General features: G+C 41.8%; 1 protein-coding gene and 2 long non-coding RNA genes across 3 annotated transcripts in view; 2 read left to right on the forward strand and 1 right to left on the reverse strand.

The window, feature by feature from the left end:
• The window catches only part of TSPAN7 (tetraspanin 7), a 70,623-nt gene extending 60,962 nt beyond the window's left edge, over positions 1-9,661 (forward strand). Inside the window, exons 6-8 of the mRNA XM_081909005.1 lie at positions 1,855-1,938; positions 7,373-7,445; positions 8,610-9,661. Of these exons, the coding sequence (XP_081765131.1) occupies positions 1,855-1,938; positions 7,373-7,441 (153 nt within the window). The 3' untranslated portion in view covers positions 7,442-7,445; positions 8,610-9,661. The remainder of the gene's footprint in view (positions 1-1,854; positions 1,939-7,372; positions 7,446-8,609) is intronic.
• LOC309368706 overlaps positions 1-16,067 on the reverse strand; it is a 143,991-nt gene that overhangs the window by 98,930 nt on the left and 28,994 nt on the right. The gene's annotated exons all lie outside the window — the stretch shown is intronic.
• LOC309368714 overlaps positions 10,787-16,067 on the forward strand; it is a 28,366-nt gene continuing 23,085 nt past the window's right edge. Inside the window, exon 1 of the long non-coding RNA XR_014167891.1 lies at positions 10,787-10,901. This is a non-coding gene — a long non-coding RNA (uncharacterized lncRNA). The remainder of the gene's footprint in view (positions 10,902-16,067) is intronic.

A 16,067-nucleotide genomic window follows, 5' to 3' on the forward strand; every position in this document is an offset into this window, starting at 1 on the left:
AAATGAGAAGTTGCACCAGGGCAACCCAACTAGCATCTTTCATTTGGGCTCAGCGAATGGGCTGGGAAGTCCACAAGGCACCCTGGAGTGATTCCCATTTTGCAATTCGAAGGGAAAGAAGTGGAGTTGTAGCTCCCTTACACTCCTTTTGTCCTGTCCAGTGTCATTTTCTGACCAACATTTTTCAGGATTTGGTTCTCAACAGCATGCAAGGTTGTTCTTCTCATTAGGGCATGTTTCCCTTCCAAATATCAGAGATTGCCTGGCAGGTGAGCAGCAGCATCTTGAAAGCCGAATGTGGAATTCAAGAGGGGGGGAGATGGAGCCCATCTTTGTATGATCATCAATTAAATCTAACATTAGATCAGTGCCCAATACCTTATTTTCACATCTGTAACATCAACTAATCCAGGGTCTTTTTGTGCTGAAGCCCTCTTTACAATATGACAAAAAATACTAGAGAGATGTGAGTCATCACAGGCAATTCCAATGCCGTGGTCAAGGTGAATAGCAGGCCAGCTAGCTGTTATCCCACATTGCTAGATTTAGCCCACATAGACTATCAGTCTGTATAACACGGGGTTAGAGCTTTCTCAGAGAAGGTCGGCTGTTGAATCTTTTCGTTCTCTCTTTTTCCTAACTCCTATGAGGTTCCTCCATGCTTAATTATTAACACCTGGCTCATCAAACAAGGCCTAAGATTATCTTTGCAAACAATTGATTTCCTATCCCAGCTCCCAAAGCTACAGCAAAGGCACACAAGAGCTCTGATCTAGTAGGGAGAAGCTGACCTACTACAGGAATGAAGCTGGATTTAATGTAGATCAGATGGTTTGAAGTTGTTTGTGGATTGCCCAAACAGATGTATTTTTGTTTTTTTGTTTTTGCTGTCCATCACCTCCTGATATAGATTTAGACATATGTTTTATTCATAGAATAATGCCAAGAAGTTTAACTGATATTAATCTCATATTTAGAATATACTTATTCATAACTACTGATGAGTCCATTTCCCCCCTAAAATATTAGTAAGAGAATAGTTATCTTAATGTGAAAAGGAGTTTGTTCATTAATTATAAAACGTTCTCAGGAGAGACATATTTTGTCAGGTAATTTGTTGTGAATGTTGCAACAGTCTTTTTAAGAATACACAGTGCGGGCAGATGAATTAAAAAGAGTTATGAAATAGATAGCAAACAATGCTAAATTCTGATGAGTTTCAGAAATGATCACCAAAGTTGAGAGCATTTGTACAGCATGAAGCATAATTTTTTGTTTTGTTCTCAACCTTCAGATCCCTTATGCTGGGGTATTTTGATGCTTCAACCTCATGGTCCCATTTAAGTTAGTGAGTCACCAAGCCAGGACATGAAGTTGTTAAGAGATCAGGCCTGATCTGGTGAAATCCACTGTCTAGTACTCTCAGTGAAGCCAGTGTGTGGAACTTGTGGACACTCCCTTGTCTGTTTCAACAGAGGCTTTCAGCAGGAATTTTTCAAATGCATTTTGTCCTAGTTTGCTAAATCTTTAGCTCATTTTCCCCAGACAAACTGTATCCTTCTAATGCTGGCTGGGGCTGATGGGAGTTGTAGTCCAAATAATCTGGAGGGCACCAGGTTGGGGAAACGTTGCTTTAAAGAAAGGTACATTATGGTAACCATACCCTAAAATGTAAAGTTTGAAAAGTTGTATGCAGTTTATCAAATTCACTCAATCTTCCCACAATCTTGGGTTACTCATTAGTATACATTGTGGTGCTGAAGTGCATGTCAAACTGTCTAATCCTTCGTTGAGCACTAAATCAGAGGCAAGTGGATATCCCTATCAAGAGTAATTGGCTGCTTTCTTTTCCAGGGCTGTTACGATCTGATGACCAATTTTATGGAGACAAATATGGGGATCATAGCTGGAGTGGCTTTCGGAATTGCATTCTCACAGGTATACATTTTTAGTGCTTTGAAGGCAAGGTGTGTTTGCTTATTTCTTCAGCTTCTGGGAAGGATTAGGATAAGGGACATGCCTCTCAAACTGTTCGTTAGTTCTTAGGGTCATCTGTTCATTGATTTTTCTTTTTCCAACTTAAATGGAGTTTCTCCTTGGGAATATCGGTTACAGCCCAACTAATGACTGCCTCAAGGGGGTGGGGAGGACCCTTCCATTGGGTCAAATAAAGGTTAACCTAATAAACCAATGGCTTAAATGGAGCGTAAACAACTCACATGCCAAGCAGTTGATGCATGACTTACATAGGTTCCCCCCCAGCCCAGAGCAGGCTTTTGCATAAAGGAAATATCAGATTCAGAGAACCATCATCTATGAAACGAAAGCAGATGCCAAGGTAGGCACATTCAAAGGTTCATATTAAGGGCCATCAACAGATAAATTTATTTCAGTTTTCACAATTAACATTTGTAATAAATAAAAGCGTGTTTAGTGTAAATGCTGGGACTGACAGGTATTGGAGACTAACAACATGGAAGGGCCACAGGTCTTAGATGGGGACAAACAGGGCAGAAGAGTTGCTATGCCTGGCTTCTGAGCTTCCCAGAAGCATCTCTGGCAGACTGCTGTTGGAAATCACATTGTTAGGTTTAGTGGACCTTTTGTTCTCATCCAACAGAGTTGTTCTTATGTTCCTATCTTACCCTTCCTCCTGATAGTGCTGAAAAGAGGAGCAAAGATACACTGTACTTTTGCAAGAGGATTGTTGGTGATTCTGGGGGTGATTGATCATGTATGACAGGATGCAAGAGATAACTTAGTACTTTATACCCCACTTTTATATCCCACTCAAGGCAGTGAACATAGGATTCCCAAGTGACCTCCCACCGAGGCACTGAACAGACCCAAACCTGCTTAGCTTCAGCAATGATGTGGCCATATCACATGTCATGAGATCACGCCATGTATAATTCACTGTCTTGCATTTCTGAACCATGATCTTTCTGCATTGCTATTGGCAAAGGTCTATTGTCCATAGCAATCTGTTCTCAAGCCGGCTTTGGCGGAGCTTGATTTCCAGTGGAATGTTATACAGGCATACTTCTAAGTGGCACATCATGAAGACATCCCTTTGGGCTTGTTCTGCACATGGGAAGAAATTCCTTACCTCTGCTTACCATCCCCTCTATGTCAGACAATAAAACGTAACTGCATACCACACCCTTTCATTATATAATCTGTTTCCATGCTGTTTCTTAGTAATCAATAGCACAATGAAACATCAAACAGCACTGTGTCCTTAACTTTGGAAGGAGATAATCTGCCATGAAGAAACCACCCCAGTTGTTGTTTTTTGCTTCTACACAATTGAGTGTTTTCCACTTCTCTTTGCTTAATTAGCTAGACCAGAGATGGTTTAGCTTGTGAAAAATGAAGTTTTTTGAAACTAGAAAAAGAAGAAGTCATGAAATACAATAAAAGTGTCCTGCGGCACACTTTCTTTAAGCACACATTTGGGGGGGTGGGATGGACTGTGCCTTGGGCCTAAAAGTGTCTGCACAATTCACATTTGCACACTCTTCTGTAGAAGAGACATCTGCAAACCTTTAAGAGATTGTTTTGTTTTAAAATGGTATCGGTCCTTTCAGTTTGACTTGAATAATGAAGAAGGCATTCTTCATAGAAAATGAAGGACCAAACCAAGCTGCACATGGTAAAGTCTAAATTGTCAAAGATTGTGTGTGTTTCAGAAAAGTGACAGCAACCTTCAACATATAATGTTGGTGGACATTTTCCTGTTAGTCCCCAGTTGTCCTTGTACATTTAGAATTGTACAGAGTGTAGCTAGTGGTTTAAAAGGTCACTGGTATGCCCTTTGTAAGATGGAATTGCAACCAGGTTACTCATTAAATGGGGACAAATTATAGTACAGCTTTACAGCAATGTTGACCTGCTTTTAATGGGGAATACAGAGCCCAGGCACTTATTTGTAAATGTATTGGAAATCAATTTTACAATGTATAATAACCATTCATTTTCAAATAGTGGAGGCCTGGTGTATTTCACATGCATCATGTTATTGCTTTGTATTTTTTTATTGGTAATTTAGTTGTCAAAGGAAGTATTTGTACATTGACTGAATGAGATACAGTTCATCAGCAAATAGAACTGTTCAGATCTGGGGATTCAATAACTGAATCCCAATTAAGACTGCAGTTCTAACCCCACTGACCCCATTGAATTTAATAGGACTTACGCCAGAAGCGGCTTAGTCATGCTGGTCACATGACCCTGAAGTTGTACGCCGGCTCCCTCGGCCAATAAAGCAAGATGAGCACCGCAACCCCAGAGTCGCCTGCAACTGGACCTAATGGTCACGGGTCCCTTTACCTTTACCTTTACTTCTGAGAAGTCATGGTTAAGATTGCACTGTTAGTCATACTGAAACTGAGTAGGTCCACTGAAATCAGTGGGCTTTAAATTAGTCATTTTGCAGTAGAAGTTGGCAGGGCATGCCAGGGCAGGGCAGGCAAGGCGGTGTTGCTCACTTGCCTTCCCAACTCTGAGCATTGCTGCTGCTGGTCATGAGAGGGGCAATGCGCAGGGAGCACAGCACAGATGTAGCAGCAGAGCCAGTCCAATGCTTCTGCTACAGTACCTGCACTATGCTGAGTTGCCCCCTCTCCCGTGCTTTGCCCCTCCCACTTTCAGGAATCAGAAGCAATTTTCGGTGACAATGCTGCCTTCACTGTGCTACCCCATCGACGACTACTGTCATAATGTACATTTTAATGATTCAGTGGGTCTACTCAAAGTATCCCTAAGTCTAGATCCAACCCATAGTTCATTGGAGACAAAAGTGGAATATAAAATTGGATGCTGAGAATTAATTGCAGCCTGAATACAGGTTTAATTTTGGGCATGAGAAGGATATCTAAGTATTAATATGCCTGCAATCTTTGTGACTGACTAGAGCTTACAACCCACTGTTTTGGTTTTAAAAACCAAACACACTGACTCTGTCACTACCACCAGTCAAAGACATTATAATCTTCTTTAAATTAAGCATACTCCTTACCAGCAAAACAAGACTGTCAAGTATTTCTGTTATATCCAGCTTTCAATGAATGCTGAAGGCACACCTCTTTACCCTGGCCTTTAACGTCTGCTTATCTGTGTTTTCAGTACTCACTCTATTCCTGTGACTGTAATCTGTTTTAACTGTTTTTAATTCTGAATTTTAAATTGTTGTAACCCACTCTGAGGCCTGCTGGATAATAAATGTATTATTATTGTTATTAGGCTTTTTGCAAAACGGCAAATTGATTTAATCATTCCAGTGGCAATTTAATACATAAGCATTTTGATAAGGTAGCAGTCTCCTCAATCGTAATGTTTGTGTGAAAGAAAATAGCGGAATGTATACTGAATTAAAGTAAGTTGTTGTTGTTGAAAAAATACATCTCCCCAGAATAGCTTATTTGATTAAATGTATAGCATATTAAATGGTTAACCTGAGCAGTCAAGAAATGTACAGGGGTTATAGGTGAGCATTGACTGTGCTATGAAATGGATAGCCAAATATATCACATGGCATTCTAGTAGATGCTTGTGACATGCATAGAAAGCAAATGACTGTGGTGGACCTCACTCCAATCTTACTTTGTAAGACAACTGATGTCTTCTGTTTTTAGTTATATACATAGTGTAGAATTCCTTTAAAAAAATGAACTAAAAGTGCAGCTGTATTTTACTTTAGTATTGTCAGTTGTCTGTCATTGGTAAACTCTGCACTTGTGAAATGTAAGTTTGTAGCAGAGATAACAAGGAAATGATTGGAAAGTTGTTTTCCAGTGTAGAATGAAGACAACCAGTGGGCAACTCGCTCACTTATGTGGATCACAGAAATGCAAAAAGAAGCCGTCTAAGGGATTTTGGGTGTGCTAGACTGGAGGAATATACCCCACAGTGGGAACTGAAAAAGGCAATGTGTCATGGCAGCCAAGAGTCCTCCAACTGCAAGTGCCACGTTGGACAGACGGAGCGTAGGATGAAATGTAACACTGAACCACTTTGGAAGATTAATCTGATTGAGAGTAACTGGCTCTAGAGTACTGGGGTTAAGTGCAAACAGGAACACTTTAATTACAAGTACCTTTTGGTCTACTTTCTTGAACACTTTTGCGTTCTACTATACTCTACGGCCAAGATGCAGAAAAGTGCCACGACTCATGATCACTTAATATGAGATGTCTTGAATGAGGTGAAAAGGCAGCAGCACTACTCCGCAAACAGCTCTGAATGTTAAAACCAAAGCAAGGGTATATATTCCCTGAGCAATAACCTGTGATTGTCAAATAACATAGAACGAACTGAGTGCTGCCAGCCTCTTCTGCTAGTGGCAATTGATTAGAATGTCTAATAAAAGGGGCTCGCATAAGAAAGTTGTGCAGACTCTAATCACACTTAAAGCCTGTACAACATCCATGTGCTTCAAGATAAATGCCAAAGTGATTGCACAGGTGTCTGGCAATGTCTGTAACATCTGAAGTCACTTTGTGTCTGACCCACTGCTTTTGACACACCAACATGGCAGGGAGTAGAAAGAACCTGTGAGGCACATTGCTATCCCTTAACTAAGTACTGTGAAAAGCAGGCAGACCTGGAGCTCATTGTGCAGGTGTCTGCACAGTGAACACCCCAGAGACCACACTGGTCTGGAGGCTGTCTGTCAATGCATAGCGGGAAAACAGTGACCCATATTACAGTGAGATTTTCATGGATTATTTGCTGACCTATAACTAGTGTTTAACTGATCTCAGAGATCTTGTTGGTTAGAGCGTGGTTCTGTTTCACCCCCATATGGGGCAGCTGCATATTTCTGCATTGCATTGGGTTGGACTAGATGATGCTCGGGGTCCTTCCAATTCTACAATTCTATGATTCTATCTTCATGAGCATATCCTAAGATGCCTGAAAGACAAGAAGCTAAAGAACAACAGATTGTTTTGCAGATACAGCCTTTTTTCAATGGGTAAATATTGAAGGTGAGCTGTAACCATTGGGAAGAGGTGCATATGTCAGGAAGCTGATAGGAATAACATATATATATATATATATATATATATATATATATATATATATATTGTATAATAAAGCAAGTAAAAAAGACTTTGATTTCTTAGAAACAAATATAACAAAAGTGAAGTTGCCTGGGTGGGAGATACTTTACAGGAGCTGATGCTTCGCAATTGCATTGATTCTGTGCTTCTATTGTGTCTATTGGCTTACACATATAATATTTGTGTATTTACATATTTTAAGGGATTAAATAAATAAATAAATAAATAAATAATCCTCAGAAGAGTCCATGGATTTCACAGTGACACTGGACTACATGTATGATATTTTCTCTTTCTCTCTCTAACAGTTGATTGGAATGCTGTTGGCATGTTGCCTGTCCCGATTTATTACTGCCAATCAGTACGAGATGGTGTAACAAGGTGGGTCTTTATATTGCTTTATGCAGGATGTCCTTCCCAAAGTGACTCTGATGCCTTGCTTTTCTGCTAATGAAGGCCATTACATAGCTGCTTGTATATAGTCAGTCAGTTTTTGCAGCTGGGATGAAAATAGTATAATCAGCGTTAATCAGAGTGGCATTATTTTAAAAAAATAAAAATAAAAAATCCTAAATAGATCTCTTGATTCAGGCAATATACTGGATATGTTTTTGTAACCTTAAAAAAACAACCAACCAACCCCCCACAAAAAAACACCTTAACAATATCTGCATATCTACTCAGATGGAAGTGTCACAGAATTCAGTGGGGTTTACTCCCAGGAAAGAGTTTACGGAATTTCAATCTTCTGAAGCAAAATAGCACTTACATTGCTATTCTGTGGTTTATTGCAATTAATTCATTAAACAGTTAGAAGCAAGGGGGGCAGCTCATTAGGAGATTTGGAGTTAGTTGATGACACTTTCTTTCCTTTACATTTTGGCCCAGAGAGGCTGTGAAGGTTCTAAATCAGTGATGGACTGAATGTGGGTTAAGAACCTGTAACTTAATTTGGACAAGGTAGAAGTGCTCCCAGTCAGTAGGACTGCTGATCTGGCAATAGGAGTTCAGCATGTTGGTCTCTCCTTGGAAAACCAGGTTTGCAGTTTCAGGATGCTGTTAGTCCTGAGCATGCTCCTGATTTCCCAGATGGCTGCTGCAGTCTGGAGCACTTTTCCTTTGCATAGCTGGAGTGCCAACTGTATCCATTTATGGAAAGGATGGACCTGTATAGCTCAGCTGGTTAGAGTGTGGTGCTGATAATGCCAAGGTTGCAAGTTCAATCCCTGTATGGGACAGCTACATATTCCCGCATTGCAGGGGTTTGGACTAGATGACACTCATGGTCCCTTTCACCTCTACAATTCTATGATTCTAATTATAATTGAAGTAGATATTGTGCTTATATTTGTTAATGTTTTCGCAATACAGGGTTCAATCCAAAGGCTTTCTTTTCCCAGTGGGAGGAAAGTTCTTCTGTTAGAGGAAAGGAACCTTTGATCTAACCCAAAGCATCCTTACTTTCAAAAGAGGATTTTTATGGTTGATGGTAACTAAAATAATCTCTTGTTCTCTCTCCCACCCACCCCTTTCTGTTCTTTCCAGGGGTGTCAAATACAGTGCCTGTTTTCAATCAGGAACTGGATAATTCTTGGAAGACTTCTAAAGAATGTTAGAGCACATACACAACTACACATATACACACACATAAAGCCACCACCTTCTAAACTCTGTACCATGCGTAGTGTACCATTCCGTGAAGTACTGTTGTGCCGCAAAAGTAGCCTGAACCATTCAGCATCCAGTACTGTACACTCCATCCTGAAGGCTCTGCATATGATGGCACTATATGTATGTTCTTGGTCAGACTGTAGTTGCATTGTAAAGTTAACAGAGGTAATTCATTAACAGCAATGATTGGGCTGTGCATGTAGTGACTGGAGGGCGAGATTAGCCTTTCACTATGGTTAATAAATGTCGCACACATCCATATTAAACTTGTATACAAATATATAAATATATATATATATTATTTGGTTTTTCAGATTTTTAATTTCTTGATTTTTGTTTACTGCTTTACTAAAGTTTTTCAACGTACCCACTCCCTCCCCCACAACTGCCCCAAGAAGAAATCAGTTACATAACTCACGAAGATACTTGAAAAAAGTCCAAAATCTGCTTGAGAGAAATTGTTCTTTTGATGTTCTGCTGCACCTTTGATTCTTAATGTTGTACACCTAGTGGGTTGCCAGTAGGCCTTTGTCTAGTGCATTCTGCCTCTGAATCTGAACCTGTGTAATAGTTACTAAGCTGTGTTTGTTTGCTTACTGTGAAACCAGTAATTTCTGCTTTTTAAAAAATTAGATAATTATGAACTAATCAAACTGTGCTGTAACACTACTTTCTTCTCCCCCCTTTTATTTCTTTTACTCTCCTTTTGCATTGAAGTTGCCACCAAATACATTGTCAAATCAATCAAACGTATGGGGGGGAAAGAGTGTGTGGAATATTTTTGGGGGTTGGGGAGCAAAAGTTTAAGACCTTTTTTAAAAAGAATAGGAATTTTTAAATAAGGCCTCTGTCTAGCATGCCAACAAGAATGCATTGATATTGTGAGTATTTGTGATATACATATTAATAAATGGAACCATTACGGATTTCTACTGGCCTCCATTTTATTTTTCAGCAATTACACAGACTTCTTTTTTCAATGGCAATGTTATGAAAGCCTGTATCTGCAAAATATTCTTTCTTACCTCATTTCATCCCCCCCTCCCGCCATCACTCTGATGGAGCACCATCTGAACATGGTTTATTTCAGGGCTTGAAAGTGTTCATGTGAACTTTATGTTCACACTGGATAGGGTAGCACTTCAGTTATCATCCAATTTTGGGCGGGGGGCACAAATCAGGTATGAAAAATTGCAACTACATAAAATACACTGCCCTTCAGCAATGTGACAATAACATTGTCTTGTTTCTTTTCTGGAGAAAAGAGATAGTACAAGACCAGCTGTATGTATATTGAACATTGTGTTGCTGCCCCACATATGTCTGAAAATCTTACAATTGCAAATGTGATCCGAAGTGTATATGTATATGTATGACATAATTGTTTTCTATTTCTCATATATAATAGATTTGCCTAGTATTCATAATTAAATTGCTTCTTCAGATGACATGCAAATACCAGTTACTACCAATTTCACTGTGAAAATATGTTCACTACCTGAACATTAAAGGTATGCTTGAAAGTGACACCAAGTACAAAATGCAAGAGCAAGCGGTTAATTTGAGTGAAGATAAAGGAGCATCTGGACACATCTCAGCTGAAAGAGACATTCATGACTGTGCAGCCTCCTGAAAGCACTGGTGCTTTGATAAACATTTAGGACCAAGGTTCACTGGAGAAGAGGACCCTGCTTCTTGGCTCTTACTGTCCCCTAGTGCGGCAGCACCAGACTCCCTAATTATGATCGAGTAAAACAATTAGGTCAGGTCTTGAGAGGTCTCTGGGGCAATTTTGCAGCCTCATTTCCCTGCCTGGCAGGATGTCTGCCTTGAGGTTCTGACTCAAAATCCCAGTCACCCGGTCAGGGGAGAGACAAGGATGCTGGGCCCTGCATGGTGCCCCTGAGCTCTGGCAGTAGCAGCACTGTTGCATAGCAGCATGATCTGCCAAGTGGGCAATACTCTGATGCTCAGGGGGATAAGCCCTTCTTTCTCAGCCAGATTTAACTAGGTCGTGAGGAAAAGGAGCTGGAAATTTGCAAGCAGCTCATAAGGAAATGGAAGCGTCAGTTAGCTCTTAGTGCTGCAGTGGGACATTTGGATGAAGGTGCTGCTGCCACAGCTACTGGGGGATCCTCACTGTGCTGTCCAGCAGAGCTTTTCCAGGTAATATAGGGTCCGGCCCAAAGGAGGTGGTAGAACTGATGGTAGCTCATTATGTCTTGTTTGCATAACATTTTGAGGATAAAATTGCTTGCATCCACTGGGATATAGTGTCTGCTATTTTAGCAGCTGAATCAAGGGGCGTCCAGAGCACTGTCCAGTCCTGTTGTGTTGGGTGAGTTTCAGTAAGGCTCGAGGATGTGGACAAAGTGCTTGGATTGGTTAGGGCAACTACTTGCGCTCTGGACCCTTCTACCTCTTAGCTGATAAAAACTAGCAGAGAGGGGAAACCCTGTGGGACCATGCTTTCAGAGCAGCTACATTTTCCTGGCTTTGCTCCTGCATCTTTCGCAGCAGACTAACAGGAAGAAATTAGGCAGGTGGAGCTTTCTTCCTCATTGCTTTATCTCTCTGCTAGAAAAGCCTGCCTAATTTCTCTGTGTGCAGCTGCTGTTAAATGAGCAGGAGGAGAGCGGGCAAAGGGGGGCAGGAATGGCAACTCTAATTAAAGGTATGCTTTCACAGAACAAACTGGGCTCTCTTCCTGATTTCCGCTCAACGGTAATGCAGAGAGAGAGAGGCATGTGGAGGTGCAGCAAAGATGTTCCACTGTGGTGATTTTTAAACCATGAGTACCCTTTGTGAATCAGAAGTAGGGTGTCGCCTTTTTAACCTGACCTGCTCCAAAGCCTTAACAGCAGCCTAACAAGCAGACAAAGCTTCCTGGCATTTTGTGTCTTTGCCTGTATAAGCTTCCCCTGATCAATTTTGGTGTCAGGCTATAATTAAAGCTAGAAAGGGGGTGATAAAGCTTGGCTGTGCCTGCTTGGCAAACAGTGCAAAGGTCTAACTGCATGTGAATGCATGTGGTGAACCTTCCAATGGCCCTCCTTTTTCGCTGCAAAGCAGTGTAAAGGGGTGGACAATTTGGAGTACAGCTGGAAGGGAATGCTTTCACAGTCACAACAAGAGAAAGCAATGAGTATGGAGGGTGAAGGACAAAGCACTCCCTCTTCTTGCACCAAGACCCTCCTCACAATGCTGTTTTGCAATGAAGTAGCATCATTGGGCATTCATTGCACACATTTATGGTCCTCAAGTTCTTCAAGTAATGCCAGTTCGTCACTCCATGCAGCTCTAAGTGCAGCAAAACCCATATTATCTGGGGACAGAGATGGGAAACCTGTGGCCCTCTGGTCAAATGTGCTGCTGGTAATGTAGAATTAGAACTCTTGAAGGGGGGAAAGTATTGGGACTCCCATAGTCCTTGACCATTGGCCATGCTGGCTGGTTGGTGATGGGAATTTGGAACCTAAACATCTCAAAGACCACTGGGTCTCCATTTCTGCCTTTTGGAGTAGCAGCTTTAATAACACATACAACACAGTGGAGCCAACCTAGAAGGCTCCTCACTGCATACAATCTAAATGCATCTATTCCTCTCCTAAATCGAGGATGGGGTTTGGTTCTGTGGGTTTCCAGCAGAAGTTGACAGTGCACAGTGGTGATTGGCTCCCCCCTGTAATGTCACCAAGACTCTCCCCCCGCAAGTCTTTGATTGTTGTGCATTTAAATATTTCTTTCTTTTTAAAAGACAAAGACATGAATGTTCATGTTGTGCTTTCAAAAAACTTTTTTTTAAAGGCAGACAACTTGCTTAAAAGATTGGGGAAAGAGCAAAACAGATAGCTGAGCTGGTATTTGATTTGCTGGTATGAATGCCTGCCATCTCAGTTACTAAGTGGAGCTTGCCCCATGGCTGAGGAGTGTGCTAGAACTGTGAGATTTCTGGGTGATTCCAGATGAGGGCTTAATATTGTAAATAGGTTGTTCAAATATCGCAAATGGGTCACTAGCAACTGTAGTTGTTTTTTTAAAAAAGATTTCCCCTAGGAAGGGTAAATCCGGATTAAATGAGAGGGGAAAACTGGCTGGCATTTTGATGCCAACAACCTCGTTGCATGGGAACATCCACCCTGCAATTAGCACCCATCTGGAAGAACCCTGCCCTTAGCAAAGACCAAGCCTAGCCAAGGGTTTTAAACCTTTATACCTTGCATGCAAGCACATCTCCAAATTATCTTGGACAAAATATTCTTTTCCTCTTGATGGACGTTAATTCACTTCCTTCTATTATCCCCTTGAGCAAAGAGTTTCCATCATGCTCGAGACCCCAGAACATCCCTCCCTTCCCTTGGCCCCTGTGCAGCAGTAATTCTGATTGAGTACTTGGGGGACCAGCTCTTGGGCTTTCCCCCACAGGGTCAGATCCTGCACTGCATTGAAGAATAGCACCTATTCTGCTTTATAATAAGTAGGCCATCCCTGCAGGAAAACAGTTTGCAAAGAAAGCCTGGCACACAACTTGCCACTTCTCAGCTGGCTGGGAAACTTAATCTGATCAAGCAAAGCAGAGCAAGGGTGGAAAGAGCTTGCAAACATTGCTTACTGAGCCTCAAAACAAAATTCCTAGTGGGGCTGTATGCAAGCTGCCCAGCATTGTTGCAGATAGAAAGTTGGCACCCGCTGCATTAATTTAGAAGATGAACATTGTCCTGCATGGTACAGCCTAGAAGCAGCAGACTGGGTTGGCATTTGAAGGAGGTGTCAGCTTGCCAAAGCCAGATTGGCCAGAGCCAGCCTTTGACAAGAAGCAATACAAGAGCTGCAGACGGCTCAGAGAAGGCCTCGCTCTCTTCAGGTGGCTGCTCACTTGGCTTCCTGGCTGATGCTGAGCAATGTGGAGTTGCATGAGCAGTGGGAATAATACAAGAGATGCAAATGCATGTAAGATGACAAGGCAGCAAGGAGAGAGAGTGCCAAGCCAGGCCTTCTTTGATTCTTCAGAGCAACAGGGACATCACCTGTTCTTCAAGAATGCTCAAAAATTATAAACGGAGGCTCTGAGATTACACCCTCAAGCTCTCTTAGTACCTTTGGGTGCAGCTTATCAGGCCTTGGAAACTTGAATTCATTTAAAGTAGCTAAGTGTTCCCTTCCACCTCTTTTCCTATCCTGGGCTGCAGTTCCCTCCTTGCATCGTTTAGTCTGTAATCAGCAGGATGAGCACTACTTTCCTCTTGGGTGAAGACAAAAGCAAAGTAGGTGATGAGCAGTTCTGTCTTCTCTCTGTCACCCAATAGCATTCTCCACGCCAGTGGCGTAGCGTGGGGGGTGCAGGGGGGGCCGGCCGCACCGGGCGCAACATCTGGGGGTTAGGGTTAGGGGGCGCAAATTACTTGCCTTGCCCCAGGTGCTGACAACGCACGCTACGCCACTGCTCCACGCTGAGGACCTTTTACTTTCATTGTTCCTCCTCTTGCTTCAGACTTAGCCAACTCAAGTCTGGGTTCACAGTTGTCAGTACCCCCTGCCTTAAAAAAGGGTTCACCAGCCTGCTTGTTTATGCAGACCTATATCAGGATTTGGGGGCCAAAATGGGCAAAAAAAACATTTGTAATGCTTCTCAGCCCGGCTACTAGTGGCTGTTCTTACTTACCGTAAGTGGCTATTTACATGTCTGAATTAATGGTATCCCAATAGCAGCAGCAAAGGCTGCTATTTTGAAAGTCAGTACTGGCCCTGCATTATAGCAAGCCAAGTCCTTTGCCAAGAAGCTACTTTAACCTATTTGTTAGGTAGGTAGATATATTTATATTGATTTATTACATCTATATGCTCTCTTTTCTCTGAGGAGCTCAAGGTGGCGTACTTGGTTCTTCCCCCTCCTCATTTAATCCCCACAAAAATGATATGAGGTCAGTTAGGCTGAGAGGCAGTGACTGCCCCAAGGTTCATGGCCAAGTGGGGATTTGAACCCTAGTCTCCCAGGTCTTAGTCCAATACTATAACCACTATACGACACTGCTTATCATTTCCAGTTCTTGCTGAACAGCATGCAGGGTTTTCCCTTCTAGTTTTTAGAAGGTACATTTGTGGAATGTAAATCAAACTAGCCTTATAAGGCTAGAAAGTGAAAAGGGGAGGGAGAGAGTGTGTGTTATTGGCAATTAGCACAGGTTTTTAAAAAAGTAATTAGCCCTCTTGCCCCAAGAATTAATGAATGTGTTTCATTACACTCCCTAAGGGATAGTCGGCCCAATAACAATCCACTGCAGATTAATGTGCCTCTAAAAACTACAAGGTCTGAAAATGCAGGCTGCAAGATGAATGCAGGTGGGCAAACTTACAAAGATGAACATGGGAAGAAATGCTTACGTAAAGATGGGTCATTAATAAAGCTGGATGGGCTAAGGGCATAAAAAAACGAACCAGTTTCTTTTTCTGTTATGCATATTCAACATGGGTAAGCATGGTGCAAACAAACAGGGCCAAATGCCTTGCTAGGGAAAATCTGGAGAAAGAAAATTGGTTTCCACTGATTTCTTGCTCATCTCAGCCACCAATGATGCTATGAAGCAAAATGTACCTTGGATTTTATTAGAACTTCACACCATATTAGGTGCTGCTTTTGAGGTGGTCTTGTTGAGCTGGTCTATTACAGGATTATCTAAGAGAAATCTTGAGTTACATATAATCATTAGAAACTGAGTTCCTCCAGTCATTCTCCATTAGTTAAACCTTCTTGTAATTACACCCTCATGTGGCTAGATTTATATTTCACCACAATGTAAGAGCAATTAGATCTACCCCATCAGTATTTTGAAGTTGTATGGTTCTGGAAAATTATACCATGTGCTTTTGAATAATCTGTCTCTCTCACTGTTTCTCTCTGTGACACACAAATACCTCTTCCCTCAGCTTGTTTCAGCCACCATTTCACACTTGCCTCTGCTTCATATACCCCAGATATACATTATACACTACAGTCCTACACAGCCAGACGAATGGTTACTTCTGGGTTTTGCCAGTATGGCATTTGTTCTCACAAAAGGCAGTAGTGGCCACCAACTTGGATGGTTTTAAAAGAGGATTAGATAAAATCATGGAGGATAAGGCTATCAGTGGCAATGCTCTGCCTCCACAGCCAGAGTCAGTAATGCTTTTCTGTTCAAAGCAGGCATGGCCAAACTTGGCCCTCCAACTGTTTTGGAACTACAACTCCCACCATCCCTAGCTAACAGGACCAGTGGTCAGGGATGATGGGAACTGTAGTCCCAAAACAGCTGGAGAGCCAAGTTTGGCCATGCCTGGTTTAAAGGAATAGAA

This window comes from Podarcis melisellensis (assembly GCF_964234715.1).
Source record: "Podarcis melisellensis genome assembly, chromosome: 4".
Lineage (NCBI taxonomy): Eukaryota > Metazoa > Chordata > Lepidosauria > Squamata > Lacertidae > Podarcis > Podarcis melisellensis.